The sequence below is a fragment of the Pipistrellus kuhlii genome, unplaced genomic scaffold (assembly GCF_014108245.1).
Source record: "Pipistrellus kuhlii isolate mPipKuh1 unplaced genomic scaffold, mPipKuh1.p scaffold_m20_p_1, whole genome shotgun sequence".
NCBI lineage: Eukaryota > Metazoa > Chordata > Mammalia > Chiroptera > Vespertilionidae > Pipistrellus > Pipistrellus kuhlii.
This window is the reverse complement of record NW_023425404.1, coordinates 89,075,988-89,102,920: the sequence shown is the minus strand read 5'-3', so window position 1 is coordinate 89,102,920 and position 26,933 is coordinate 89,075,988. Positions and strand designations below refer to the sequence as shown.

The 26,933-nt window shown below is 52.6% G+C and overlaps 1 protein-coding gene across 1 annotated transcript in view; it reads left to right on the top strand.

The window, feature by feature from the left end:
- Positions 1-26,933, top strand: part of CCDC33 (coiled-coil domain containing 33) — a 98,716-nt gene that overhangs the window by 46,561 nt on the left and 25,222 nt on the right. The window contains exon 11 of the mRNA XM_036455850.2: positions 4,575-4,769. Coding sequence (XP_036311743.1) covers positions 4,575-4,769 — 195 coding nt within the window. The remainder of the gene's footprint in view (positions 1-4,574; positions 4,770-26,933) is intronic.

Here is a 26,933-nt window from a genome sequence, read left to right as displayed (position 1 = left end):
GGGCAGAATCCAAAGCTGGCGGGTGGGGGAAAATGTCTTTGTTAAACAGAATTTGTCAGTTTCCGCTCCAGGCTCCCTGGGGAGGATTCAGGACCACCTAATTGAATTAAAAGCAGTGCACTCCAGCTGGAAGGCTCTGGGCGGGGTAAGAGGCCCCAGTCTAGTAGGGGGACTTTCAGCAGCAAGGACAGCAGCTGCAACCTGGTTAGTCTGTAATTGCCAGGGCAAGCTGGAACTGTTGCATTTTGCATGATCTGGGGGATGGAGTGTATAGGAGAGAAGCAGAATATGTAAGTGGAGGAGGGGGAAACAGGAGACTCAAAAAACCTTGAGCTTATGATGCTCATGGCCTGGTCTGTCTCAACAGACCCGCCTGCAGGCATCAGTGAGGGCTGGAAGGCATATGGAAGAGGTGTCTTCTCCCCACCATGGCACTCGTCATGTGGGGCAGCTGCTGTGGCAGCACAAGGAGTGGTGGGCTGAGCTCCCAGTCTGAGCCAGTGCATGGCGATGCATTGCTTTGAGCTTTCAAAGTAAGTCTCCAGTTACAACCCTAATGAAGCTGGATGTGCTGCAGCCATGGAGCCACAGAGTGAAAAGCCACTTGTCAGCCCCAAGCTGCCTCAATAGGCAGGGCATGCCTGCCAAGTAGAAGAACAAGTAAGCAGGCTTGTGGGGTGGGCCAGCAGCCCCCACTCCAACCCCCATCTGGAGGAAAGGGAGAGAGCCAAGAAAGGCTGGGACTACATAAGGAAGAATTAACCACAAGGCTTCACCCTTTCCCCCATTTTAGCCTTGCCCTTTCCCCCATCCTCTACCCTCACCCACCACTTCCAGCAGCCTGTCCCCTCCCTGGAGTCTTAAACAAGCTCCTTTCCCATAGAAAGAAGGCAGGAGGGCACAATCTCCTCCCCAAAATAAGGCAGTGAAAGCTGAGGAGTCTGGAGAGGTAAAGGACGGTGAGGGAGAATTTAGGCACTTCGTGAGGCACTATGGCCTTCCTGGTGCCAGTTATCTCACATGACAAGAGCAACTGCCTCTGGCCTTGCCTGTGGGGCCTATACTATGTGGAAGTCTAAAGACTTTTCTGCAAAAACCACCCACCCACCTTGCCCCCAACCAGGCCACAATACATCCTGACAAAATTGATTGAAAATGTGGGTAGGAGACCTGCAGAGGTGGGTAGGGTGTGGAGGTGCTGGTATGAAACAGCTATGGGAGCAGATATAGGCCAGGACCAGCCATGGAGAGGGCAGAGCAGTGCAAAACCTCTGAGTCTGACAGGGGCTCTGGGTAGAGCAGCTGAGGGTCAGAAGGGAGTGCAATGGGCAGTATAGACTAGAATCCATAGATGCTGTGCTTTTCAGAGCACACCCACCCACCAGAAACTGATGGGGTAAAAAGCACTGGACTGGACTGGGGTCAGTCTCGTTTTTATTTTGTTGTTATAATGAAATTAAATGAATTATCCATCACAAGCTTCAAAATATACATAAAAGTATCCTGTGAATGCCCAGTTTCATAAATGTCAGCTTTTGAGTCACTGAGTTGACACTTCTCGGCCACAGAGGGTGGATGTCAGGGAGACAGGCTATGGGGGAGGGGACTTTCTCAGTATGGTGTCCCTGCTTTCAGAACTGATAGGGCACCTCTGGAGACCTCCCTTGATTTCATTACTTCTATTTCCTCTTCTAACTGGATTAGATGGCAGTCTATGAAATCCAGGACATCAAAATTGGCTTGCTGCCTGGAAATGAGGAAAAATGTCATTATGGGTCCTGAATCAGCATCTCACCCCAGCCTCGGGGGCCACTTTGTCAATGGGAAGTTAGTCTTTACCCTGGGTAGTTACTCTTTCCTTCATTCTCTCTTGCACCCATTCATCCATCCATCCATCCATCTATCCATCCATCCAATATGTATTCTGTTGTTCTCTGCAGCCATCCTGGTGTTCAGCCATTCTGAACAGGAGAAAGATATGGTGTTTTTTCCTATATAAAACAGACAACACAAAATGCCAAAACCATCTGACTCAGATGCTGCACTGAGGCCCTGGGCATGTTCAATGAGGAGCCCCTGAGTGAGTTCCAGCCTCTATGTACATAGCTACTGAGAGGAGCAGGTGAGAGAGACAGCCAGGCCTACTGCCCAGGGAAAAACAGTCCCAGAAATCTTGATTTTAACAAGCAGTAGGTGCCTTAGTCAGCCCCAAGGTCACCCAAGCTTCATTCTTCCCATTCCAACAGTCTTTGTTCAGCTGTTTTCTCTTTGGAAGTATTTATCCTTAAATCCAGGGATGGGGTGGAGGGTGGGGGTAAGGGTGAGAGTGCGGGCAACTTGAACAAGATATACTCTACTGACACAAGCCTGAAAAGGCTTCATGTTAATGAATTTCTGCACACACAATTTTATTTTTAAAGGACATAAAGGATCCCAGTGGTAAAGTGAAGGATCTTTGTCCTGATTCGTATGATTCATGAGTGGGCTTTCATATAGAGTACCAAGTTCTCACTGTTCAGAGTGAGACACTCAAGCACTTCTAACCCTTAACACATCTGTCCTGTTTGGCACTATGCCCATTCTTCTATTTACTTCTAGAACAACACTCTAAACCAAAGGTTGACAACCGGTGGTCCATGAGGTCTGAACGGTTGGTGAATGCTGCTCTAGAAAGTGCCATATTTGTCTGCTTTTGGCCAAGAAAGAATTCTATCAACTAATGTACGGTGAAAGTGGATCACCTTCAAGGTCCTTACAAACTTGATACTGCATAATTCTTTGAACAATACAGTTATGGCTAACTACAGATTTTCAACAGAGCTTTAAAGTAACCTCTCACTAGAGAGAGCATAAGACATGTCCCCAAGTCCAAAAAACTTAAAAGTTTTATCCTAATAAAAAAGTAATATGCAAATTGACTGTCACTCCAAGATACAAGGTGGCCACCTCCAGTGGTTAAAGATGGCTGCCATATGATGGCCAGCAGAAGGGGCAGTTGTGGGAAGTTAGGGGTGACCAGACCAGCAGAGGAGGGCAGTTGGGGGTGACCAGGCTGGCAGAGGAAGTCAGTTAGGGGCAATCAGGCCGTCTGGGGAGCAGTTAGGTATTGACCAGGCTGGCAGGGAAGTGGTTAGGGGGTGATTAGGCTGGCAGGCAGTAGCAGTTAGGGGCAACCAGATAGAGGCAGGTGAGCGGTTGGGAGTCAGCAGTCCTGGACTGTGAGAGAGATTGTAGGATTGGGCTTAAATGGGCAGTCAGACATCCCTTGAGGAGTCCCGGATTCTAGAGGGTGCAGGCTGGGCAGAGGGACAGCCCCACCCCTGCCCCCATGCATGAATTTTGTGCACTGGGCCTCTAGTTAAAAAAATAAAATGGCAAACAAGCCTGGAGTTAGAGACCAATGTGAGCACAGAGAGCTAGTGGTTGGGCTGGAAGAACCCAGAAAAGCTTTGAGCAAGTGTGGGCAGAGACCATTAGGCTTCCTAGAGGGGCTGGTATTTGAGTGGGTCAAATTCTAGACAAGCAGAGATGAGAGTGAAAATCATACCAAGAGAGGAGGAGGAAAATAGAAAACAAGACATTAAAGGAGAAAGGGGAGGGAGGGAGGAAAGGAGGGAGGGGAGAGAGAGAGAGAGAGAGAGAGAGAGAGAGAGAGAGAGAGAGAGACTGTTTAAGGGGTGATAAGAGGAAGAATGACAGAGATGGAATGGAAAATAAGTCTGCACAGCAAAGGGTGTCACAGGAGTGTGGAGATTTTAGAAGCTGTTGTTACTACACTGAGTATGGAAGTCATCGATGGGATCGTTTATTCTTTCAAAAGTGTTTATTGAGCATCTAAATGAGGCAAACGAGGGATAAACAAGGTCTCTGCTTACATATAACTTACATTCTAGCGTGGCGATTGGAGAAGTGAGGTAGGCAGTAAACAACTAAGCACATTTTTTGAAATTTAATTTTCTGGTAAAGTACTATGAATATATTATAGTAGTATAATGTGAAGAGAGTATTTTGGAAGAGGAATTACTTTTAGTAGGATGGGCCTCCACCTCAAAGAGCAGAACTCTCTAAGAAAATCACATTTGGGCCGAGACCTGAGTGAAGAGACGGGAACAGCCATGTAAAGACCCCATGAGGCTTTCTAGGTAGAGAAAACAGCAGATGCAAAGGCCTAGAGCACATGTGTCAAACACAAGGCCCGCAGGCCAAATCCGTCCTGCCAGGCCTTGCAATGTGGCCCGCACCGCGCTGTCATCACTGTACTCCGCTGCGTTTCCATCACAATGACAGTTTATGACTGTTCAGTAAACCATTCGGCCCACGATTTAGGCTGGATTTTAGATTTTGGCCCCTTCTCTGATTGAGTTCGACACCCCTAGCCTAGAGGCAGGAAGAGCTTGGCTTGTTAGAGAAACATCAAGGACAGTGTGATTAGGGCCCAGAGAGCATGGGGGCAGGAGGTAGACAGGGGCCCAAATACAGGGTCTCCTGAGCCATGAGGAGGAGAGGTTTGGGGTGTAGAAAGTGCACTATGGTAGAGAGGCACAGAGGAATTTCTTTGCACTTTCTCTTCCCAGAGGCCAGAAAACTTCTTAACACCAAACAACTGCAAGGTTCTGCCCACGCTGGACCCTCAAATCTTAGATGAGAAGCTGGGTTCCACCTACGAGTCCCAGTCCAAGGCCACAGTGAGCTCCACAATAAATTCCAGCACATCCACCTACCAGCAAGCAGAGGAAAAGCCTCAGATGCCCCAAATGTCCCATGAAATGGTGAGTGTCTCTCTCCTTTCCCAGACCTGGGAGGGCTGGAGCCATGATAGGGGGGATTTGGAAGGGACTTGACTGGCTTTATGGGCCTAGTTCACTCCTCAGGTGACAAGTAGACCTCCCCTTGGGAGCACTCTGTAAGTGAGTTACCCCAAATCTAAACTGTGGAAGGTGTGCATTCTTCATTTTACAAAGTTTATTTCTCTTTTGAATGAAATACCCATACGATTTTTTTTTTAAACAAACCTTGCAACACTGTATAAGCTGGTTCCATTTACTCAACTAGTCATCAACTCAGAGCATCCTCAGGAGCATGTGATTGGGTAATGGGAAGCCCTGAGAGGTTTGTTTTAGCTTCTAAAGTAATGACAAAGGAGATGGGATGGAAAATAAGTCTGCACAGCAAAGGGTGTCACAGGAGTGTGGAGATTTTAGAAGCTGTTGTTACTACACTGAGTATGGAAGTCTTAAATGGCATTGTTTGTTCTTTTAAAAGTGTTCATTGAGCATCTGAATGAGGCAGACGAGGGATAAACAAGGTCTCTGCTTACATATAACTTACATTCTAGCATGGAGACAGTAAACAACTAAACGCATTTTTTGAAATTTAATTTTCTGGTAAAGTACTATGAGCACAGTAAAATGCTATAATGTGAAGAGTATATTGGAGGAGCCTCAAAGGAAGAAGGACACCATCTTTGATCATGAGAGCTGGCATGGCTTCCTGTTGCCAGTTGGCCAGGTGCTGGGAAAGGGTTGGTGAAGGTGGCCAAACTGGTGTCTTAATTTGTTGAGGGGTCAGTGCTGGGTGCTAGCCCCTTGCTACAGAGTTGAAGTTCAGGGTACCAAAAAGACAGTCCACAGTCCCTAATTGAGGTACCAAGTCAATGACCATGGATGAATTCAAGTGTGGCTTCCTCTCTTCTTCCACAATGGGTCCCATGGTGAGCATTGCTCCAGAAGATCCTGAGAAAAGGCCCAAGCCAAGGCCACTGGCCAATAGGGAAGCCCTGGGTTTTCTCCTCTAGGGATCTCCCCTCTCACTAACAGCCTCTGCATATTCCCTGGGCACTCTGCACCTTTCTGAAACATGTCCCATAGGGAGGGTTGCTGTCTGCTGGGTGTGTCCAGGGTGCTCCCACATGAACTGCCTCTGCCCACCCCAGCACAGGCCCCTGCCTGGATGCCAGAGCACTCAGGCTATCTTCTACTCTCCTTCTTCTCACCTCTGCCTCTAGGGAAAGCAGTTATCTAACCTGATCTTCCAGTTTAGGCATTAGTTGGGTTGCAAATAAAGATTCAAATCTTGTCTTTGGAAACTTTGGACCAGCGATCGCCAACCTTTCGGACCTTGCGGACTACCAGTGGTCCATGGACCCACGGGTTGGCGACCGCTGCTTTAGACATATTAATAAATCAATGCCTGCAGTTAGTCTTGATTTTCTCTTAAGAATTAAACTGTAAGAGATGGGCTTGCCGGTTTGGCTCAGTGGATAGAATGTCAGCCTGTGGACTGAAAGGTCCCAGGTTCCATTCCTGGTCAGGGCACATGTGGGTTGCAAGCTTGTTCTCCAGTAGAGAGCATGCAGGAGGCAGCCAATCAATGATTCCCTCTCATCATTGATGTTTCTCTCTCTCTCTTCCTCTCCCTTCCTTTCTGAAGTCAATTTAAACTGTAAGAAATGGGATGGGATTGCATATTGAGAAGTCAAGATTAGCCATGAGTAAAAACCATTTTTAAGCAAGGGGCTGAGTAACCATTGTGAGTGATGAGGGCCAGAGGAGAAATAAGTGACCCAAGGGCACCAAAATGGATTTTGTGAGGCTCTGAGTACAAACAAGGGGCTCAGGGTTGCCCCATAGCTACAGGCTGTCAGAGATGTTGTGAGTGGGTCTAGATGGAGAACTAAAGAATGTCTTCTCTGAATACCACTCTAGCACACTCATCAGTGGGTTGGTCTTCCTTTTCTGTGCACCTGGCAAGGCCACAGGCACTAGCTGCTCTCCCTGGCTTGCTGTAAGGTTAAGTCCACTCAGCCAACACCATTCAGCTTTGAACTAAGAGCATACTGGCTCCAGGACCCAGTCCAGGCCTGGCTCCACACAAATGTAGGTAAATGCTTATTGGGCCATGTGCCAGAATCCCTGGCTAGACAGAAAGTACATTAAAAAGAACATCTTAGAGAGCATCTAGACTGAACTCCTGGTTTTACGAAGGATGGCAATAAGATGAAGTGGGACAACCCTGCCAAGGCTCCTGACTCTAAGTTGCCTTGATTATAGCCCAGTGAATACCAGGTGACTGTAAAGGCCCGGATACCCAGCCCTGGACCCTTCAAGCCACTTGACACCACTGGGTGCCTCAGACACATAGTATGCAAGACAATTGGCATGCCCCTCTCCCTTGCCCATTCCAACCTATCCCAGGCCCCATCTTGTTCCCTCCTGTTCCTGAATCAGCTCCATTTCACTTACCCCTGCCTCTCCCCTTTCCCCTATCCCCTCTCCCCCTCCCCCCTCCCTCTCCTCTCCTTCCCCCTGTCTCCTCCTTCTATTCTTCTTCTTCTTCTTCTTCTTCTTCTTCTTCTTCTTCTTCTTCTTCTTCTTCTTCTTCTTCTTCTCCTCCTCCTCCTCCTCTCTCTCTCCTCCTCTCTCTCTCTCTCTCTCTCTCTCCCTCTCTCTCTCTCTCTCTTCTCATTGGGTCCTGAAACTCCAGCTCTTAATAACTAGTCAGAACCTGGAAGGACCAAGAAGCACAAGTACAAGCAATTCACAAGGCCAGTACAGCACAGTACAAGCAATAGAACTTGGGTGGGTAGCAATGGAGTACAGGTCTATGAATAATGATGTAGCAATGGGTCCCTGTTTCATAGCAACAAAAAAAAGTTACATAATAGTGAATGCACTCATACAACCAAGAAACATAGTGACAAGCAAGAAAACTGCAATCAGAGAGCAGCTGAGTGCAGCTGCATAGCAATAAACCCAAGCTGCCCAGTGCTTTCACACAGCAGTGTGTTACAGGAAGACACAACCATAGGACATAGCAATGAGCAAAGAACATGGCATGTAAGCCATAGACAGAGTCACAGAGTGTAGAAGACATTTGATTAGCACTCAAACACATCTGGCGGCAATGGCATGGCCACAAGGTATGTGACTCCTGAATGTGTGGTCAGGGAGTAGTCACCAGCAGCAGAGCCTCAGAATGTAGCATTGGGCCCCAGTGACATGGCAGTGTAGGAAGCAAAGGACTAAAGTACCTCCCTGGGTTCTAGGCCACTTTACCCGGCTGTGAGCCTCCCAGTACCACCTGACTCCCAGAGTACATTGGTCTATGTCTAGTCTCATAGCACACTCCCCAAAGCACAAGAAATAATTTCACCTCTGATTCCCTCCAGAGCCTACTGTGGCTAAATAGGAAATTGAACATTTTCTGGAGAAAGAAGCACCTTGGGGTGGAGAAGGGAGTGGAGAGACACAGGCTGGACTCTCTCTTTAGGGAGGAGGCTGTGGATGCTCTATGCTGCCCCAGGCCTGCCAGTCCCAACCTACAGCCCCACCAAGCCCTACTGGGGCTCCCTCCCCCAAGTATGCCCTTGGATCATCTTCCTTCCAGGACTGCCATTCAGGAAATTCTTCCATCTCGAGCTCCCTTCATCCAGGACATTTGGTTTTAAAACAGGTCTTTTCATGTACCATTTTGTCAATGTAGTGCAAAGCTTCTGTCCTGTCCTGGACTACTGGGCTCAGGGTCCCATGGTTGTGATCTTGAGTCAAGAACAGGGCCTGGGCAGAGCTAGAGGAATCCTTCACCACCCTTCTGAGCAGCCCTGAAGTCTTTTGAAAGAGGCGGGCTTTAAGTGGAATGAAGAGTCAGAGTTATCCTGAACATGACAGCGCTCCAAACAATAACCATTTGCAAGCATCCTCCTTCACCCCTAGAGCCCCCCAGCCAACCAGACACTAGGGGAGAGCAGGTAAGATGAGGGATTTCATGCTAGGTACACAGGCCTGGCTTTGTTCACACATGGCTTACAAACACCTGCCTGTGCCTGGTTCCCCAGTCCTCAGCAAGCCTCCAACCAGCCAGAAAACTCCCATCCCCTGCCAGGTGCCCAGCTGTGTCCAGGGGAAGGCAGAGACAAAGAGAGGCCGAGGCCCTGAGCCCTGGACATTCTCCAGCCAGCAGGAGTTGAGCCATGCCCTGGGAGACAGGAGGCAAAACAGTGGCCCTGAGCAGGCAACCAGTAAATATTTGGTGAGAGATGAACGATGAAGGGGCATGACTGAGACCATGGATCCTCTAAGTATCACACCTTCCCAGGTTGTTGGGCACACCTGGTGAGCCCCCAGCAAAGAGCAAGAGAAACAAGCAGGATGTCCTAGAGGAGGTGGCTATGCTTTGGCTAAACAGAGGCAGAAGTGCTCGGTGCTATTCAGGAGGTGTATGTTCAGTGTTGCTGCCAGTGTGGGAATCCCATCACAGGGTCTTTCCCGCCTCTCTCTACTGTCTCTCCTTTCTTCCCCACCCCCTCTCTACTTCTGTCTCTCCCTGCCCTGCTCTGGATTATCTAATTATTTCTCTAATTATCTCTTTCTTATTTTCTGATTTTCTCTCCCTCTCTGACCCATATTTTCCCTCCCTCTTTCTCCCCCGATACTCAGAGATTTGTGGCAGACCAGAGGGCCCTCATACCAGCAGATGAAAAATTGACAAGGATTGTTTAAAGATTCAGTGGAATTTCTGCAACCACACCACACTGGAATGACTCGTTTCTTTCATTCTTTCTTTGAAAGCCTCCCCCCTCCCCTTCATCTCTCCCATCCACTCCCCACATGCCACCCCCTCTGAGTATATGCTTTTGTTTCTCTTCCTTTCTTGAATCTGCTAGTCTCCAAAATGATCTCTGATCCCTTGGTTTCATGTCCACTTCTCCAGCTGTCCCACCCCATTTAACCTGCTCCTCAGCAAGTTGATTTCCGCTCCTGGGGACACCATTTCTCCAAGAAAGAGGACCCCATTGCCTGTGTGAAGAGAGGAAGGAAAGCCAGAGAAGCTGTGGCTCCTCCCAAGTCACACAGCAGGAAGGTGGGGGCTGGGGCCACAGGGGGCAGCCTCTAGCCCAGGGACCGCTTCAGTTTCCCTCCCCGCAGGCAGAGAGGTGCTGGCCCTGCCACGCCTTCCCAGGGTGGCTTAAAGCACTTTGTGTCCCTGAGCCTTGGTTTTTCCATCTGTAACACAGGAAGTTTCCTTCCTCACCTGCCTCTCAGGGTCAAATGGTGGGGCCATCAGAAAGGGCTATCAGTGTAGCAGGGACACCTCGGAGCCTGGTCCTGCATGTCTGCCTGACATGGCTCCAGGGAGACCAACCATCATTGTTTGCTCAGGACTGAGGGGCTCAACAGTGCTAGAACCAACACAGGCCCAGGTAAGTCAGATCACACTCACCCTCCATAGCACGGGCGCTGTCCTGCCCCAGCCATGCTCCATTTGAGGTTGCTGGACTCTCGGCCCCCTCAGCACCCACAGCCACAGGATACACACTCTGCTCACTGTCCAGCCCAGCTCCACACTGTCCCTTGTACTCATCAGCTCTTTGAAGTGACCTTGAACTCTCTTCCCCTTTCTGGGTCCCAGTTCCTCTGTCAGCAGAGGTTGAGCAGATGTTCCCCAGTCCTAGGGGCTCCTGCACCATGACTGGAGCCTTGGTCTTGGCCCAGCCCCTGCCCAGATGAGGTCTGCAGACGGTGAGGCTGGCTCAGACCCAGTCTCGGTTCCCGTGGCACCACCTCCTACAGCACCAGTGGTGGTCATTTAATACTGGACACACCCACCGCAGTGGCCACTAATAGCAGGAAGATCAACCCAGAGTAATAGCATCACAAGGCCCAGGAGCCTGGGACTGGCTCCCATCAGCCATGGAGGCACAAAGCCCAGCCTGGGAAGCAGCTCACCTGGGTCCTCTTGAGAGGCAGAGAAAATTCAACAAAAAGGGAGAGTGGGACAGAGACAAAGAAAGCCCAGGCATCTGGTGCCCGCCTCCACAGCCTCCAATCAGACCCCTGACTCAGTGCCCCCTCCAGGTCACCGGCACAACCACCAGAGACATTCCGGAAACACTTCGATCACCGCACACACACACCCTCCACCCCCTGGCCACCTCAGTATCTGTCCCCTGACTCCACTGCCCAGGGCTCAGGATCCCACTTTGCCAGGTCAGTCTTCCGTCCCAATCACCTCTAATCTCCCCTGCTCTGTCCATGTGCTGCGGGGCCCACCTACTAGTAAGACATGCGTTCCTCACACAGGAGCACCAGGTTGTGCTCCTGGAGAGTGTAAAAATCAGTCTTGTGAGGTTACAACAGTCATAGCTCCTGGGCACTGCTACCTCTTCCTCTTTACACTCCCTTCTCTTCTTCCTCCTCCAGTTCCTAGGGTCGGGGGACACATAGCATTTGAGAAAGAAAAGGAGGGAGGAAGGGAGGAAGGAAGGGAAGGAGGGAGGGAGAGAGGGAGGGAGGGAGGGAGGGAGGGAGGGAGAGAGGGAGGGAGGGAGGGAGGGAGGTAAAGAAAGAAACAGGATTCATCCTGCCTGGGTACCTGTCCTCTCCCTGAAGACCCTTCCTGCCCCCTCCTCTCATCCATGTGGCTCTAGCAGGTTTGAGCCCATATCTAACACTCAAGAGCTGTGTGATCTTAGATCACTCCACCTCTCTGGACCTGTCTTCTCACTGTGAAGTGGTAGGAATACCTCCCTTCTGAGACTGGGGCGAGGGGGGGGGGGGGGTAACAAGAGAGTGGCTGGCAGCACCTTGGAAACTGTGAAGAGCTGTCCACTTTGCAGGAGGCTCATTAATAGTCATTATATTCACGGGGCCCTTCTAGACAGAATAAAAGGGAGAAGCACAAATGCCTAGGCCTCCCCCTCTCACCCCTTCTCCAGAGGGCTCTTCCCAGAGCCCTGACCCACTTCTACCTCCCTCCTTCCCTCCAATCCTGCATCTCCCTGGTGGGCCGTTCTCCTCCTCCATCCATCACCTGGGACTAAAGAAATTAATAAGCAAGGCTCATAACTCAGCTGCTGGGGTGCAGCAGATATGTACAGCTCCTTTTCAATTTGCAGAGAGATTAAGTGTTTATGGATTTATTGTCTCTTGGTGTGTTTGTGAGTGGTTGGGCAAGGCCCCCTGCAGGCCAGCCTCCCCCCCCCCCCCCACTTCACACTCTATCTGCTGGGCTCACCATCCCCACCCCCACCATCCCCACCCCCACCTGGTCTCAGGAGCCTCGTGGAGAGTCACTGGCCACTGGAGTGGTCTTGTCTTCCTGACCAACTTGCCCAGAGGGTCAGTGGCCCAGGAAAGAGCCCCGGGACCCACGGGACCAGGTGTTAGGCAGGGTGGGAGGGAGGCCATCGTTAGATGGTTGAGTGAGCCCTTTCTGGGCCTCCTTCAGCCTCATCTCTCCCCACAGAGCAAAGGTACACAGGGCCAGGAAAAGGTGACCCAGAGCCCCAACTCCACAATTCTAGACCACTATCTGGGTATCCAAGATTCTGTGGTCCAAATGGACCTGAGTCTGCTTGTGAGGACTATGTAAGCCTCCTCCTGGAGTCCATTCTCCCAAGGGTCGAATAGTTTGGGGGGATTGTGCCCCTAGGCCCGGGGGATAGCTGTGGGAGCCTCCATTTATGCTCTGGTCCTGGGCCCACGGACATTAGGGGTGGACCTGGAGAGGAGGATGTAAGCTTCCATGAAGAAAGCCCAGCCTCACTGGGAGGAGTCTGCAAAGGCCAAGGGCAGTGAGACAGCCTGGGAGGTTGGGAAGCAAGGAGCTCCACCCCGGGGCTGAGAAGGCAAAGGAGCTCTGCTCCCGTATGAGCAGTGCTTGAGGGCCACAAAGGGGGGACTGGGAACAAAACGGTCAAGTGTTCCCCCACCCCATGGACCCTGGGCTGCCTCTTTGTTCTTATTGACTCCACGGCCTTCCACGTGCACTCACTCATTCATCTGACCAGCTTTTACAGCATCTGTTGTGTCCAGTCCTGTGACATCCCGCAAAGACACCTCTGCTCATCTGTGCAGCTGTAGCAGGTTTGAGTCCCATCTCCACCACTCAAGAGCTGTGTGACCTTGAATAAATTACCCCACCTGTGTGGGCCTATCTCATCTGTTAACGGGAGGGAATACTCGCTCCTACCTGAATCTTTAAAGAGGATTAAAGAGAATGGATGGTAGCGCCTTGGAAACTGCCAAGGACTGTCCACTTCGCAGGAAGCTTATGAATAATCACTGTATTCATGGGGCCCTTCCAGACTGAGGCGGAGTGGGGAAGCAGCACCGCTCACCAGGCCTTCCCTTCTGAGCCCTCTCCAGAAGTTCCTCTCCAAGCTGAGTCACAGTAACTCAGAGATAACCTCCTGCAAAAGGCTCTGTCCTCAGGAGGATGAGGTCAGCAGAAATACTCTGGGAATCAGTGAAGAAGGGTGTGTCCAGGACTGGGGTGCAGTCTGCTGAGGGGCTTATGGAAGCACAGAGGAAAGTATACCTAATTCTAAGCCTCAGCTACCCTACCAGGCAGGGCACACTTTATACAGAATGTCAGGGGGTGGTCCCCAGATGTCACTGTCGTCCATGGTGTTGGTATAAAACCATACAGGTCTTTGGTTTGCTGGTAGCAGTGAACTTGTTTCTGTAAGAGAAGTCAGGGAGTGAAGATGTGTGTTTCCATATCCCCCTCTCCCCCCCAGAGGCACTGTGGAGCCCTCAAGCTAACCCATCCCTCTCTGGCCCTCAGTTTCTTTATCGGTAAAATAGGGGGAATGCCTCTCTCCAGGGAGGGATGAGGAAGTCTTAGGTGTGTGGACGAGAGAACTGAGGAGGTAAGAGTGACAGTGGATTGACCAAATCAGGGCCTAGCTCCAAGCACCCAAAGAATCCAAGGAGATGAGGATGAGCAGGTCACTGGAGCAAGGAAAGAAAACAGCTCAGAAAGCCTGGCATGGGAGGGGCCCCCACAAGCCTCCCTGGGCCTCTGTGCAGGGAGGGGCTTGGTCTTAATTTTTTTCTTCTTTTATCCTGGCATTTAAGGCAGGTGGAGTAGGATGGCCTCCTGGCTCTCTGCTCCTTAGTAAGATGTCTGCTGCTGCTCCATCACTGTCCACCTCGGTTCCTCGATTAAGCGGTGGCTGGGTGAGCAGGAGTGTGGCTCTTGCAGTAAATAAAGCCAAGACGATGAGGCCGTGGATTGCTAAGGGCTAGAACCACCCATTGGTGAGGGCTGGAGGGACGACAGAACCAGGGATGAGAGATCTGCTAACCTGGGAAATAAGCCCACCTCTTCTGCAAACCTAGCCCTCCTTTTAATAACACTAATTTCTTCCACCGATCTTTATTGAGCTCTTACTCAGCTCCCAGAGCTTTAATCAGAATCTTATTTCAACCCTACACCAATCCGATGAAGAACACACATTTGTCCCCATTTGCAGATAGAGAAACTGCTGGCTGCTCGGGGCAATTCCACAGGAGAGCACTGGTCCAGCACAGGTCTGGGCTCACCCGCCCAGTGCCCGCTCCTGCAGCTGCCCTGGCCACACCTCCTGACTCAGAAGTCAAGAGCCTGGCTCGCCCTCTTCCCCATTGGTCTGGTGGGCAGTCTGCCTCAGTTTTCGAGTAAACATCAAAACAGAGTTCTGTGCTGCGGCCCCCTGCCAGGCATGCCCAAACCTCTGAGAGGCCTACACACCATATGTCTAAACTCCAAATAAGGAAAAGTGATAAACCAAGCTGTAGCTGACAATCTATTACATATGGTCTATTCTTCTACCTTAACACCATCTCCTCATTAACACCTCCAGAGTCCCCTGATCCTAGCCCCCTCTGTGCCCTTCTCACCTGGCTCAGATTCAGTTCCACACACTAATGACCCAATGACCAAGTGAGACCTTTCACATGAGGTGCGTAAGGCTACACCATCACCTTCAGGAGGACAGGCCCAGGAAGTAGAAGGGAATTCCAGGGTCCCAAGTAGCCGGGCTGTGGTTCAGAGGGTGCTCAAGCTCTGGCTGTGCATTCCCCCTGACAATCAGCTCCTTATCCCATGGGGAGCTGTGGCCCCAGGAGGCCAGAGCAGGACACTAACACACAGGGCCAGAGCAAGGGCTCTGCTTGTCCAGGGCTAAGGGTAGAATTGCCCCACCCCCAACTTAGTGACTCTATTAGAGTGGACCCCTGAGCTCAGATTAAATGCTTTCAGTACAATCCAATTTCCGCTGACATGAATTAGAAAAATGCACGCGCGCGTGCGAGCGCGCACGCACACACACGCACACACACACACACACACACTGCATTTGGTGTTAAATATCCAATCAGGTCCACAGATAATAGAGAAAGGCCAGTTCATTCCCAGTTTAATCAGATAAAATGCCCATTCATCGGCTCCTGCCATAGGCTGATGTCCCCTTCTCAGAGAAGCCAGGACAGGATGGGGGAGGGGGCTGCCGGAGAGGGGCTAGAGAATGGAGGGAACCATGGGGCCAATAAGCTAGCCGAAGATTGAATAGGTGGGCTGTGCTTTTAAATCTTGAAGGAGGTGGGCAGCAGTTGCCCTTGGGGGACTAATTATCATCCGGCCTTTAGCCAGCTCTTACCCAGACAGACAAAGGGGGTTTTTGCAGCCCTGATGGTGCTAAGCTTCTAAGAAGAATTGTTTTTACTGTCAGATATGCAAATACCTTGCAGCATGGTGGACTCTGGGGAGGGCTGAACAGTGGTTTAGGGATTTGGAAGGGCAGGGGCAAGGGCCTGGCAGCTAGACCCACTCTGAGTGTGGGAAACTGGAGGCCTATCTGACCTTCCCTCCTCTGGCTGCATGGGGAGCCCCCTCGGAGCCCTGCTCCATCAGCTGGGAGTCTTGTGGAGGTCAAGGCGAAGACCCCTCTTTCCCCTTTCTCCTTTATGTGTGTGGAAGGCTCTGTGAGGGCCCGAGGGGCTCCCTCAGGAAGCTGGCTCAGGTTCCAGGAGCTGATGACAGTCCAGATAAGGCTCTCCTACCCATTTGACCCCTTGCCCTAGGGCTCAGCCACCAGGTGATCTATCCAAAGCACAAAATGTGTTGCCCCTGCTTGCAACCTTTCCATGACTCCCTCATCTGTACAAGGAACCCCTCAGCCTGGGGGCCCCTGTGACTACTGAAGCCTCTGCCCAACCCAGAATATTCTACCCACACCTAACCCTGACAGCACTACAGCTCCACGCCTTTTTTCTCGACTCTCTGCCTTATATCTCCTTCTCCATCCCACCCCAGGTGCCCAGCACACAGTAGGTGCTCAGTAAATGAGCCCAATGAATACATAAAATGCCCCTTCCTAAGTGGCCACGTGGTCCGAAGATATGACAGATCTATCAGAGAGAGGATGTTTGCCTCCCACTCAGTTCCCAGCCAGCATCTACAGGAACCTCAGTCTTCTCTGCTGTGAAATGGGGGTGATGGTAATCCTTATCCCAGGCTAGCTGCAAAAATCCTGATGTGCCTGGAGAGGCCCCTGAGAGCTGTGCTGGGCCTCTGGTGCCTAATCATTTACAGCAGAGGTGAGGAAGGCTGTGTGGGAGAGCTGGGGCAGCGGGTTGGAGACCAGATTCTATCTCTCTCAGCCCCTCCCAGGCCCTCATATCAGACAACCATCAGCCACTCCCTTTGGGAGTGTATTCCCCCACTATAGATGGGTCTCTGCCCTATCCATCCCCAATCCCCAAGTCCTCTTCCCAGCCAGGACTTCACAGGTGTCTCCGCAGGAGGGCCTGGGGCTTGGGCCTTAAAGTGGGAGGGGAGCTCAGAAGCCTCAGAAGAGTTTCCGAGGCAGGACTGGAGATGGGCTTGGTTCCAAAGGTCTTGGTAACCAGGATTTGCATTCTGAGACTGAGTTGAGGTGGGCAGGGCACAGGCATCCTGAGAAACTGAGTGGGGAGGGTGCCCCAGACAACAGAGCATCCCCATGATACCCCTCCCCTCATTCGGATTTGTGAGGGCCTGGGCCCCAAAGGATGGGTAGGGGAGAGCTAGTCCTGAAGGGAAAATGGCCCTGGAGTCTGCTTCTTCCTGCCCATGGGCCTGGCATTTGGGGCAGAGGACTCCACCCTCTCCACTGGCCCTCCAGGGCTGCCTTTCCAGAGCTAAGATGAACCAGAAATACAGAGAAGGGAGGCCTCACCTGCGGCTTCCTTCTCAGCCCAGTCCCAGGACCGTAAGAATTGTAATTCTTATCCCAAGGTCAGGGAGGTGAAATGAGGGTGAAACTGTCCTTGGTAAAACAGCAGCAGACACTCACATTGCCCAGGCTGCTGTCTGGTCATTTTGTGGTTTGGACAATGTTCATGTTCCAGCCGTGTCAGACCTGACTGCCTGAGTGGCCTGTAGTTCCACGGAACAAGACCTGGCGGGGCAGGCCGGGCCTGCTCCCTTCCCCCAGGGGCTGCTTCTTTCTCCGCAGCTCTGGGCATAGTGACAGAGGCTAGAGAAGGGGCATGTGTTACGCACGTACCAGTGCCAGGTGCTATGCTCAGCCCTAGACAGACTCTGCCCACTCAGTCTTTACCACAGCTCTCTCCCCGCTGTACGATGATGGAACTGAGGCTCAGAGAGGCCAAGTGCTCACCGGAGTCATGAGTAACTGGCAAAACTGGAATGTAAACCCTGAACGCCCTACTTCCAAAGTCCCCTCCCCCTGAGCCCTTGTTGGCCTGGAAGCTGAGCTTCCATCCACTCCAACTCGTGGGAAACGGGACCCTGAATTGTGTTTCTCACATCCCAGCTGGGCACCTCTCGCTGCAGGGCTCTGCCAAGCTGTCACACGCCAGCCGCAGTGTCACCGGCCACTCCAGCTCAGGCTGGTCCCCTGTGCCTGGAGGTGTGAGGGATAATGAGCCCCCTTGATTAAGGTTTCTGGAGACGTGGCTGGAAAATTTATAGACAGGTTTGGTCAATAATTGTGCTCCCAGCTGCAGATCCAGCAACACATTGATAAGTGCTCGTTACAGCTCCCCGCACCCTCCCCTCCCCTGCCTCACCCCCCCCCCCCCCCACCTTCCTGTCAGCCGCCTGTTCACAGCGCCTATGTACACAGGTTTCGCTCAATTAATTTGCACTTATTGGGACCATCTGTTCTTTTCATGCGTCCTTCTCCAGGGTGTGTGGGGCCCTGCCTCCTCCTCAGATGTGCTCCAGACCAGGGACACGGCACCTCCCTCAAACTGGGACTCCCAGAGCAGAACCATGTGTCCCACCTCAGATTGGAGCTCCTCAAGATGGGCATTGTTTCCCCCCTCAACCTAGGACTTCTGAAGGTGGGGCCAAGCCTACTCCTTTCATCTCCCTCCTCCCCCCTGGCCCCTCACCCTGGGGAGCCATACAGGCCACCGCAGAGCCTGACCCCACCAGGTAGGGCTTTGTGTCCAGAAGAAGCCCCTCAACCCCAGAAGGCTGCTGCCCTTGGGGCTGAGGAGCAGCTCTCAGGACCATTTTGCTCCCAGCTCCCGTTCCTGCTCCCAGAACAGTGATATCATTGATTTACAGGTCAGAGGGGACTGAGAAGCTACTGCCAAGTCTGTTTCTCTCACACAATAAGGGAGAAGGATAACACAGAAATCAAGACTCAGACAGCCCTCGGGCACAGGGTGGGCATGGCCTGGTGACTCTGGGATGCCAAAGCAGGTAGTCTATCCAAGAACTGAGAGAGGACAGCATCCTTAAGCTTACCTGCCTGTGGCTATCTCCCCAACCAAGGTTCTTCCTGGTGGCCAACATCAGCCCTGCTCCTTTGGAGGCCGATCTTTCCAGCTCTGATAGACTGTGCTGCCAGACTGGGCATATCTGTAAGGTGACCAGGAGTTGTGCCCTAGCTGGTTTGGCTAAGGGAACAGAGCTTCAGCTTGTAAGGTGACCAGGCCTTTTCCTAGGAGGGTCTTTATAGTCATGCTTGATGCCAGCATCTAGCTCAGCCCAGCCCATTTCGCCTGACTGTACTAGGCTCCTCATTGGATGCTGGCCTGGCATTCAAGACCTTATGACTGCAGCCATGCCAACCTCATCCCCCACCACTCCTCCTCACTGTGCCGGGCTGCTTCTCACCTCACACCTTGGCTCCTACTGTTCCCTCTGCTGAGAATGCACCCCTTCATCACTTCTTTATCACCTGACAAACTCCTACTCACCCTTCAAAACCCATTCTAGCTCTAACATGCCCTTCCTTCCACCTCTGTCTGTACCTCGTGGTGGCAAGGGGCCTGGCTGAGGGCTATATTGTGCCTGCTACCACATCCACCAGAATACAAGCTCCTCAGGGACAGAGACTAAACCTTGTTCACATCTGTGTTCCCAGCAAGCAGCACAGGGCTGGGCAAGGGGCTGCTGGAGAGAAAAATGGACGGGCTAGTGTCCTTAGCCTGGGTTGGGAAGAGGTACTGATCACCATCCCCCATAGATGGAAGGTGGCGCACCTCCTGCCTCACTGGCTGCCATGGAGGTCTCCAGGGCAGGCATTAAGGCTAAAGACAGTGCACAACTGGGGAGGCACCCAGGTCCCTTCCCACTCTCCCCCAACCACTCCCACCCCCAGAGTCCCTCCCAGGATACCTGTGTGAGCCTTGTTGTTAGAATCATAGTGAGTCTTCTGCTGTAGAGAGTCCCAGCCTGTGTCCTGCATGGGTGCCAGGGCTGGGGCGTGGCCAGGTGGTGGATGTGGGAAGGGTGTGACATGGCCTCCTTTACATTCCAGGCCCACTGGTGGCATTTCTGGCAGGAGAAGCTTTAGAAATGTCGGCCTTCAGGTAATCCTCCATGACAGCCATGTTCATAGACACAGAACCCTGGGTACCTATGAGCCCCCACAGAGGCTGGAACAGAGAGGCCAACAGCTAGACAGGACCCAAAGAGATCTGGCGACATGGGCAGAATCAATATTACAAACTGCCTCAGCCCCAGCCTCCTCTCCCCTTTCGCCTCCACAGTATGAAGGCCTTATTTCAAGGGGCATGCAGCAGCCATGCTGGAGCCTGTGAGTGTGGGAGAACAGAGAGCCAGTGGCTATTAACAGCCTGCGTACCCCACCCTGTGCTCCCCTGAGGGGGGGTGGGGGGTGGGGTAGAGAGCCTCAGTCCCCTGTTCTAGCCCTAGTGAGGGAGGAAGTGGGAGCATGAGCCCAGCCCTGTGGACTCAGCTGAGGAAGGAAAGCCAGCCCCAGGGTCTGAGGAGGTGGTTCAGAGTAAGCTCTGGAAGCAGATTCCCCACCAGGACAAACTCCCTGACCTCTTCCTCTGTAGAATGGACATCTGCCTTGTCCAGTTGCTTGCGGGGGGATGATGTTAGATTGACCCATATAAAGTATTTAGAACAATTCCTGCCAAGATGAGCACTGTTTACTACCTGCCTGGTTCAGACTTTGGAAACTCAGAAAAGGACATCCCTCTGGCCGAGGGTAAGCTTTTGCCTGGAGGCAAGCTCTGAAGAACAGATCAACAAAGACAAGGCAAGGGCGCCTCTGTCCTGTTGGTAGAGGAACTGTGAAGGCAGATACTGGACAGAACAGAACTGTTCTTTCCATGAGGGTTCTGAGGCTGCAGCAAGTGGGTGGATGCTTGTGAAGGGGAGCTCGCTACAAGGCTGCAAGGTGGTGGGGCTGGATCATAGGGGACCTCGACCGACAGCTGGGTGAATAAAGCCCCCTGACATCACCAGGCATCTCTGTGCTCCTCTCCTCTTCCTTTCCACCAAGCCTAGTACCCACCCTGCTTCCTGGGACCCCGTGGAAGAAAGATGCCCCCCAGCCCGACAAAGAACCCTAGTATTCACATAGCAACTCTCTGTTTATCACACTTTAAGGGTCAGGGCCCAAACTTCTGTAAAGGGCCCTACTGGGGCTTTAAGAAGCAGGTTCAACATTTCTGACAGGCTTCTCCTGCCTCTCAACAGCCCACACCTGATCTGTGTTCAATGAGGGCCCTTATGGAGGCCCCTGGGTGCTCCTCCAGCCTTCTGTCAGGGCAGCGCGGAAGACAGCCATGTCTGGGGCCTGGCTGAGCACAGCCATTGCCTCCGCGTGGTGCATTATTGATGGGGCTTCTAATTGTGTGTTTCCCAAAGTCTACAGGCCTTTGATGAAAAATTCATGGCATGCCCGAGGATGGGAGCACATTCAATCGATTGGCAGCCCAGCGGGCACAGGAGCTCTGGGCCTCTCTCTGTGAGGGAGGCTAAAGGCGGGGCTAGGCGGGAGCACCAGTCTGACTTTGCCTTTATTCTAGATTCTAGCCCAGGAGCTTGGGACAGGCAGGGCACACAAGCAGAAGGCAGAGCCCATTCCCCTGAGGGAAGGGGGGCAGAGGGGCAAGATGAGGAAGGTCTAGGCCCACATCTGGATGCCATCTGTGTAGCTGGTGCTGTCCAAAGAGGATGACCATCTCTGTCATAAGCCTACTTTTCATTCCTAGAGGAATATTAGTCCCTCCCGAGTCCTCACAGAGGAGGGAGTAACATTTCCAGGGCCACTCATGGGCCAGGCAGTCTGCTTGGAGCTCCACACTCACAACCTCACTAAACCCCCAACTGCTCTAGGAGATGGGCACGGTCATGCTCTCCATGTTACAGAGCAGGAGTCCGAGGCTCAGGCCAGTGATTGCCCTGTCCAAAGTCACACAGACAATTAGCAGGCGAGCAGGGACTCAAACTCAGCTCCGAGCTAACTCAAAACCCACTGTCTGTCTTTTGCTCCTGCAGCTGGACGTGAGACACCAGAACAGTGTGGGGCTTGTCCTGTCCAGCTCCCCGCCCCGTCCCTATTATACAAAGGAAGACATCCCACTAAGAAAAGGTGAACTCTCCAAGGTCCCAAAGTGAATTAAGCAAAAAATTAGGGCTGAAATGAGATAAGTAAGGTTCACCATTCAACACTGACAGAGGTCAGAGCCGCCCCTGCAGAGTCCTGAGCTAGAACCCACCAGCCAGGGGTGGGGGTGCCTTAGGGGTGGAGCTATCTGTCCTGGCCTGTGCAGTCAGGGATACTGTTGTGCCATGAGCGACCTCCAATATTCACCCACCCATTCATTAAACAGGCGAACAGCTCTCTATGGAGCCCCAGCTCTGTGCAAGCACCCAGCTCAGGCAGATGGGGACGCCTGTCAGGAAAGGCTTTGGAGCCAAGCTTGCTGGGACAGACAGGCTAAACCCAGCTCAGTTGGGAAAAAGGTAAACAGGCCCTTCCATGCCCTAGGAGCGGGCCTCTGCAACCCAGGCCCAGGACAGAGAAAGCAGGTAGCCCTGCCTTAGAGACCAGAGCCGTCTCTGGGTGGTGGGCGGCCTTGTTTGGTTTGTTTTCCCTTTGCTTCGCAGTGAGTTCCTTTAAAAAACATCTACCCATGTCTCCACTGAACTAAAGGGTGATGGAGGAGCAGAGACAGGGACTGATATAGGGGCAACAGAGGAAAAGGGGGAGCAAGAAGGGGCACTGTGGGAGACACTGAAGTGTAGCTGGAAGGCAGGCAACGATGCTGACAGGCTGAGGGACGGAAGGCCACAGCTCTTCAAGCCATAGCCCCTTTCCTGGCCACAACCCCCCCCCCCCCCCCAGGCCCTCACTCCTTGTACCTCCCTAGCCCAGAAATGAGTCTAACCTGATGGCAGCCTCCCCACCCTGGAGCAGAGGGGAAGGCCCCAGGGGCCTGCCTGCTTCCAGTTCAGGGCTGGGCTCTATCACCAAGCAGGTACTTGTTGTAGCAACAGTCCCTGGGGAGCAGGACTGCTAGCAGGGAAGATGGGGGAGCCAGGCTCCTCATCCCTTCCAGCCTCCAAGGCTGCCCAGACCTCCTTGACAGCCACTCTGTAAGTCTGCCCCCACACTCACCGTTCTGGAAGGATGGGTTGGCTAACCTAGCAGACAAGTATGTTGGGGTGTGTTGCCTGGCAACCAGTAGAGGCATTCCCAGAGCAAGGTCCGGAGAGAAGATCAGGCCTGCAGACATTCACCCCAAATGCCTATGGTCACAGGAACTTTCTCTGGAGCCTCTAGCCTCTGCCCTGGCCCCTGAACCCAGAAAACAAGAAGGAAAAAGGGAAGGGCTTCTGGGTAAATCCCTTAATATGGTCACTGTCTCCTGCTAATTCAGACCCTGGCTCTGGTCTCTTGGGGGTTCAGCCCTGCATCCTAGAAAGTGTCTGTGCCTGGGCTAGCCTGGCAAATAGAGTGTGGAAGGCTTGCTGGCTGTGTGGAGCTAAGAGGGAGAGAGGTAGAGGCAGATGGGGGCATTCAAGGAGAGGTGCAACTAACCCAGGCCATTGGGGCTGGCATTGCCTGGCTTGGTAACAACAACCTTCTCATTCGAGCCAAAGTATTTGCTTATTCATTGTGCAAGAACCCCAGAGTACACACCAACAACGGTCATCTCCCCAGCCTGCAGGTAAAGAGGCATAGAGTGGGCCAGAGCCTTGCTTAGGGTGATACAGCACATTGGGCAGAGCTCTCCCTGCACCCCACATTAGGCATTCAGAGCAGCAATGCTCTAACCAGGGTGGGTCTGGCAGGAGGTGGCCAGAAAAGATTCTTCTCCCCGTTTGTTTGTGTGTGTGTGGGGGGGGGGGGGTGTTCTTTATGGGAGGGTAAGCAGGGTCTGTGAGGCCAGGGCTAGGATCTGTCCCCTCACCAGTACCCTAAGTCGCTGGGCTGAGGGCAAGAGCCAGCTCTAAGATGAGTCCAGGAGAGGCAGGACTCTGACCCACAAACCTGAAGCGGAGTGACTGATGGTTGGGCTGGGGGTAGTCCAGGCGGTCTTCCTAGAGGAGGAGGGCACAGAGTGGAGACCTGAAGGTGGAGCAGGTTCTGGGAGGGAAACTGGAAAGAGCATCTTTCAGGAAGCCCTCCCCCAAGCCCTCAACCCAGCCCCATTGTCCAGGCACAGACCAATTAGCAGTCCCGCTCCAGCAGGGGCCAATTAGGCAGGGGCTGGGATCAGTGGCCAAAGTCTCACCACCCCTCTGAGCTTCACATTCACCATGCTAAGCACAAAAGCTTTCTAGGCACCATCTCTGCTGCAACAGGAAAGAAAAGAAGAAAAAAAAAAAGGAAAATTCACTCTTTTTGTTTCTTTACTATAACCTTGGGCTGAACAAAGAAGCAACTGCCTCCCCCTCAGGGAGTCTGTTTTAAACCGCAATTTGCACAGATTTGCTTGTGGCTGGGATCTCAGTTGACATTCGAGGGGACCCTGTGAGCAGGTGCTGACTCCAGGACTGCCTCAAAGCAGAGGCAGAGCTCCTGGGCTTGGCCTGAAGAGCAGTAGCAGATGGAGAACTGATCCCCCAGGGCACACTTCCTCCAGGCTCCCACCCCTAGGACCAAGGCCCACCGGGGGGAGACCACCCATCCCCTGCCATCCACTGCCCTGCCCTGCCCTGCCCTCTGCGATCTGCAATGGAACCTCTCCTGCTCCACCTCAAGCTGCCTGACCTTGGGCTGGCCGGCCCTGGACCTCACATCCCCACAGCAATGGTGCTCACAGGCCTCCCTGCCTTCCTTCTGGGGGAAGGGGGAGGGGAGGGGAGGGAGGGAGGGGAGAGAGAGAGAGAGAGAGAGAGAGAGAGAGAGAGAGAGAGAGAGAGAGAGAGAGAGAGAGAGAGAGAGAATATGAATATGAGAATAAATGGCAAAAAGAAAATGGTTTTTTCTCATGACTGTGGGGTTCCGTTGTCAGTGTCCTGGGCAAGACAGAAGGGCTCCAGGCTGGGTGGTCTGTGGCTAAGGACAGGGGCCACAGATACAGAGGTGGCAGCCTGGGTGTACCTAGGAGCTATTAGGTGTATCTATTTAGCCATGGTAAAGCTTGCCCCCCAAAAGTACTGTTCTTCTTCAGCAGATCTTAGACACGGCCTTCATCCTTTCCCACGCCTCCCTGAAACAGCCCCCAACTGAACTCGGAGCTGGAGGCCAGCTCCAATTTGCACAAGCTGAATGTTTCCATTTTAAAGAAATGTGGCTAATTCCCCTTGATGTTATTAGACTCCTTAGCTTAGCCAAGAGGGGCCTCTGGGCTGTCCTGAAGGACCTGCAGGAGATGAGTAAGATGAAAGCAAATCTAGCAGGAGCAGGTCCTCCACTCCCAGTCCTGGGCATCTGCTTGACCCCTTCCCCAACACAGGACAACCAGAGGCCCTTCCTCGCTGGCTGTCAGGATCTCCTGGGAACAAGAGGGAGAACGTGTAGGTGGGCCCTGGTGTAATGGGGAATGCCAGGCTGGAATGGTCAGGAATGGCTTCTTGGCAGAAGTAGGTGAGGCTTTGAGGATAGAAGGAGGTTCAGGCTGGCTCATGAGAAGAATGATCAAGCACTAATTTCTGCCGAAACCAATTTGATTCAGTGGTAGAGCGTCGGCCTGCGGACCGAAAGGTTTCAGGTTCGATTCCAGGCAAGGGCATGTACCTTCGTTGCGGGGACATCCCCGGTAGGGGGTGTGCAAGAGGCAGCTGGTGGATGTTTCTCTCTCATCCACCTTTCTAGCTCTCTATCCCTCTCTCCTCCTCTCTGTAAAAAATCAATAAAATATATTTTTTTAAAAACTAATTTCTGAAAGGAGATCTGGCGCTGGGACAGACTACCTTTAAAGTGAGAGTTGGAAGTTTTTCATGAGGGCATGTGGGTGCCTCTGCATGACTCCGAGAGGCCAGGGAGAATGTTCCAGTTACCTGCTGCAGTATAACAAACTACCCAAACTATGTGCCTCGGGGCCATCATTTTACATTTATTATCCTAGCTCACAGTTGTGTGGGTCAGGAGCTCAGCCAAGGCACCGCTGGGAGATCTGTGGGGCTTCAGCTGAGCAGACCTATAGGGCAGAGGCTGGAGCAACTGGGGCTGGGTGGACATGGCTGTCTCCTACACTGTCACTTGGCCTTCCTCACAGCATGGCAGCCTCCGGGTAGGGAGACTTCTTTCCCAGGGCAACAGCAAATATTCCAGGAGGAAAGGCATAGTGGCTGATGGCCTGGCCTCAGAAATTCCAGAACATTACAACATTGCATTCTGCAAGCCTCTAAGGCTAGGGCAGCAAGCGGGGGGGGGGGGGGAAGCATGGGGAGATGCCACCTCTTGGTCAGAGGAATAACAGCATTTTTAGCCATCTCCCATCTGTGTATTGAAGCAGCACAAAGAAAGCCCAACTATAAGGGAGGCCTGCTTAAAGGAGAAAGCTACAGAGATCAGACCAGGAGCAGTGGGAGGGGGTTGCCCACCCTGGTGCCTGGGCACTCCCTTCAACCAAGAGATGCATCCTGGGCAGAGGAAGTTCCTGGGGGAGAGTGGGCTGCATTCTTAGTTGGTTTCTCAGAGGCAGAGCTGTGTTCTGGGTAGAACTGAACTGGCCTTGGGTAGAGTTCCAGAGGCACCAAGAAACAAGTCTGGCCAGGCCCAGGGGGACAGGCATTCTTCTATCCCTGACTCAGAAAGACAGCCCCTCTGGGCCCTAAGAACACATCGCAGCTGGGAGTGTATGGGATGGGCCTGGGCATCCTCCCCTCCCACAGCAGACACCTTTCCCAGTCCCTGATGCAAAGAAAAGGTCAAGAGCAAGATAGCACCTTACTCAGTCCCCTGGGAGACCGTAGCTCCGGCCTCACCCCAGCTTGTCTGGGTGGGCTTTCTAGTAGCACATGCCCTCACCTACAGCCAGAGGCCCAAGCAGACTGCCACTTGGCCCCTGGCAGAGGGGTGGCCTTGAATGAGCTACCCAGCCCTTTCTGCTCTGAGCCTCAGCCTTCTCCTCAGAAAATGAGGAATGAATGAAAAGGCCTCCCTTGCAGACTCATTGTTTGCATAGAGACAACATGTATTGGGCGGGCCAGCCATGAGCATTCAACAAAGGGAGCTGCTGTCAAGACCCAGTATCCCTACAGGCCCTACCCGGGCCCGGTGTCCATTCTGTGTCTTCCTAAGTGGATTGAAGAATCTTGTCTGATTTGCAAAGATTTAGGCTTTGGTTAGTGTGCATGTGTTTATTACACTTTCTAAGTCTTTGTGCACAGATATGAGCCTCACATGTCTGCTGGTGTGCAGGGTTCTTTCCAATGAGGTCACTTCAGTGCTTTGAGATGGCTCTTGTCCCAAGCTTCTCCCTTCCCCACTCAGC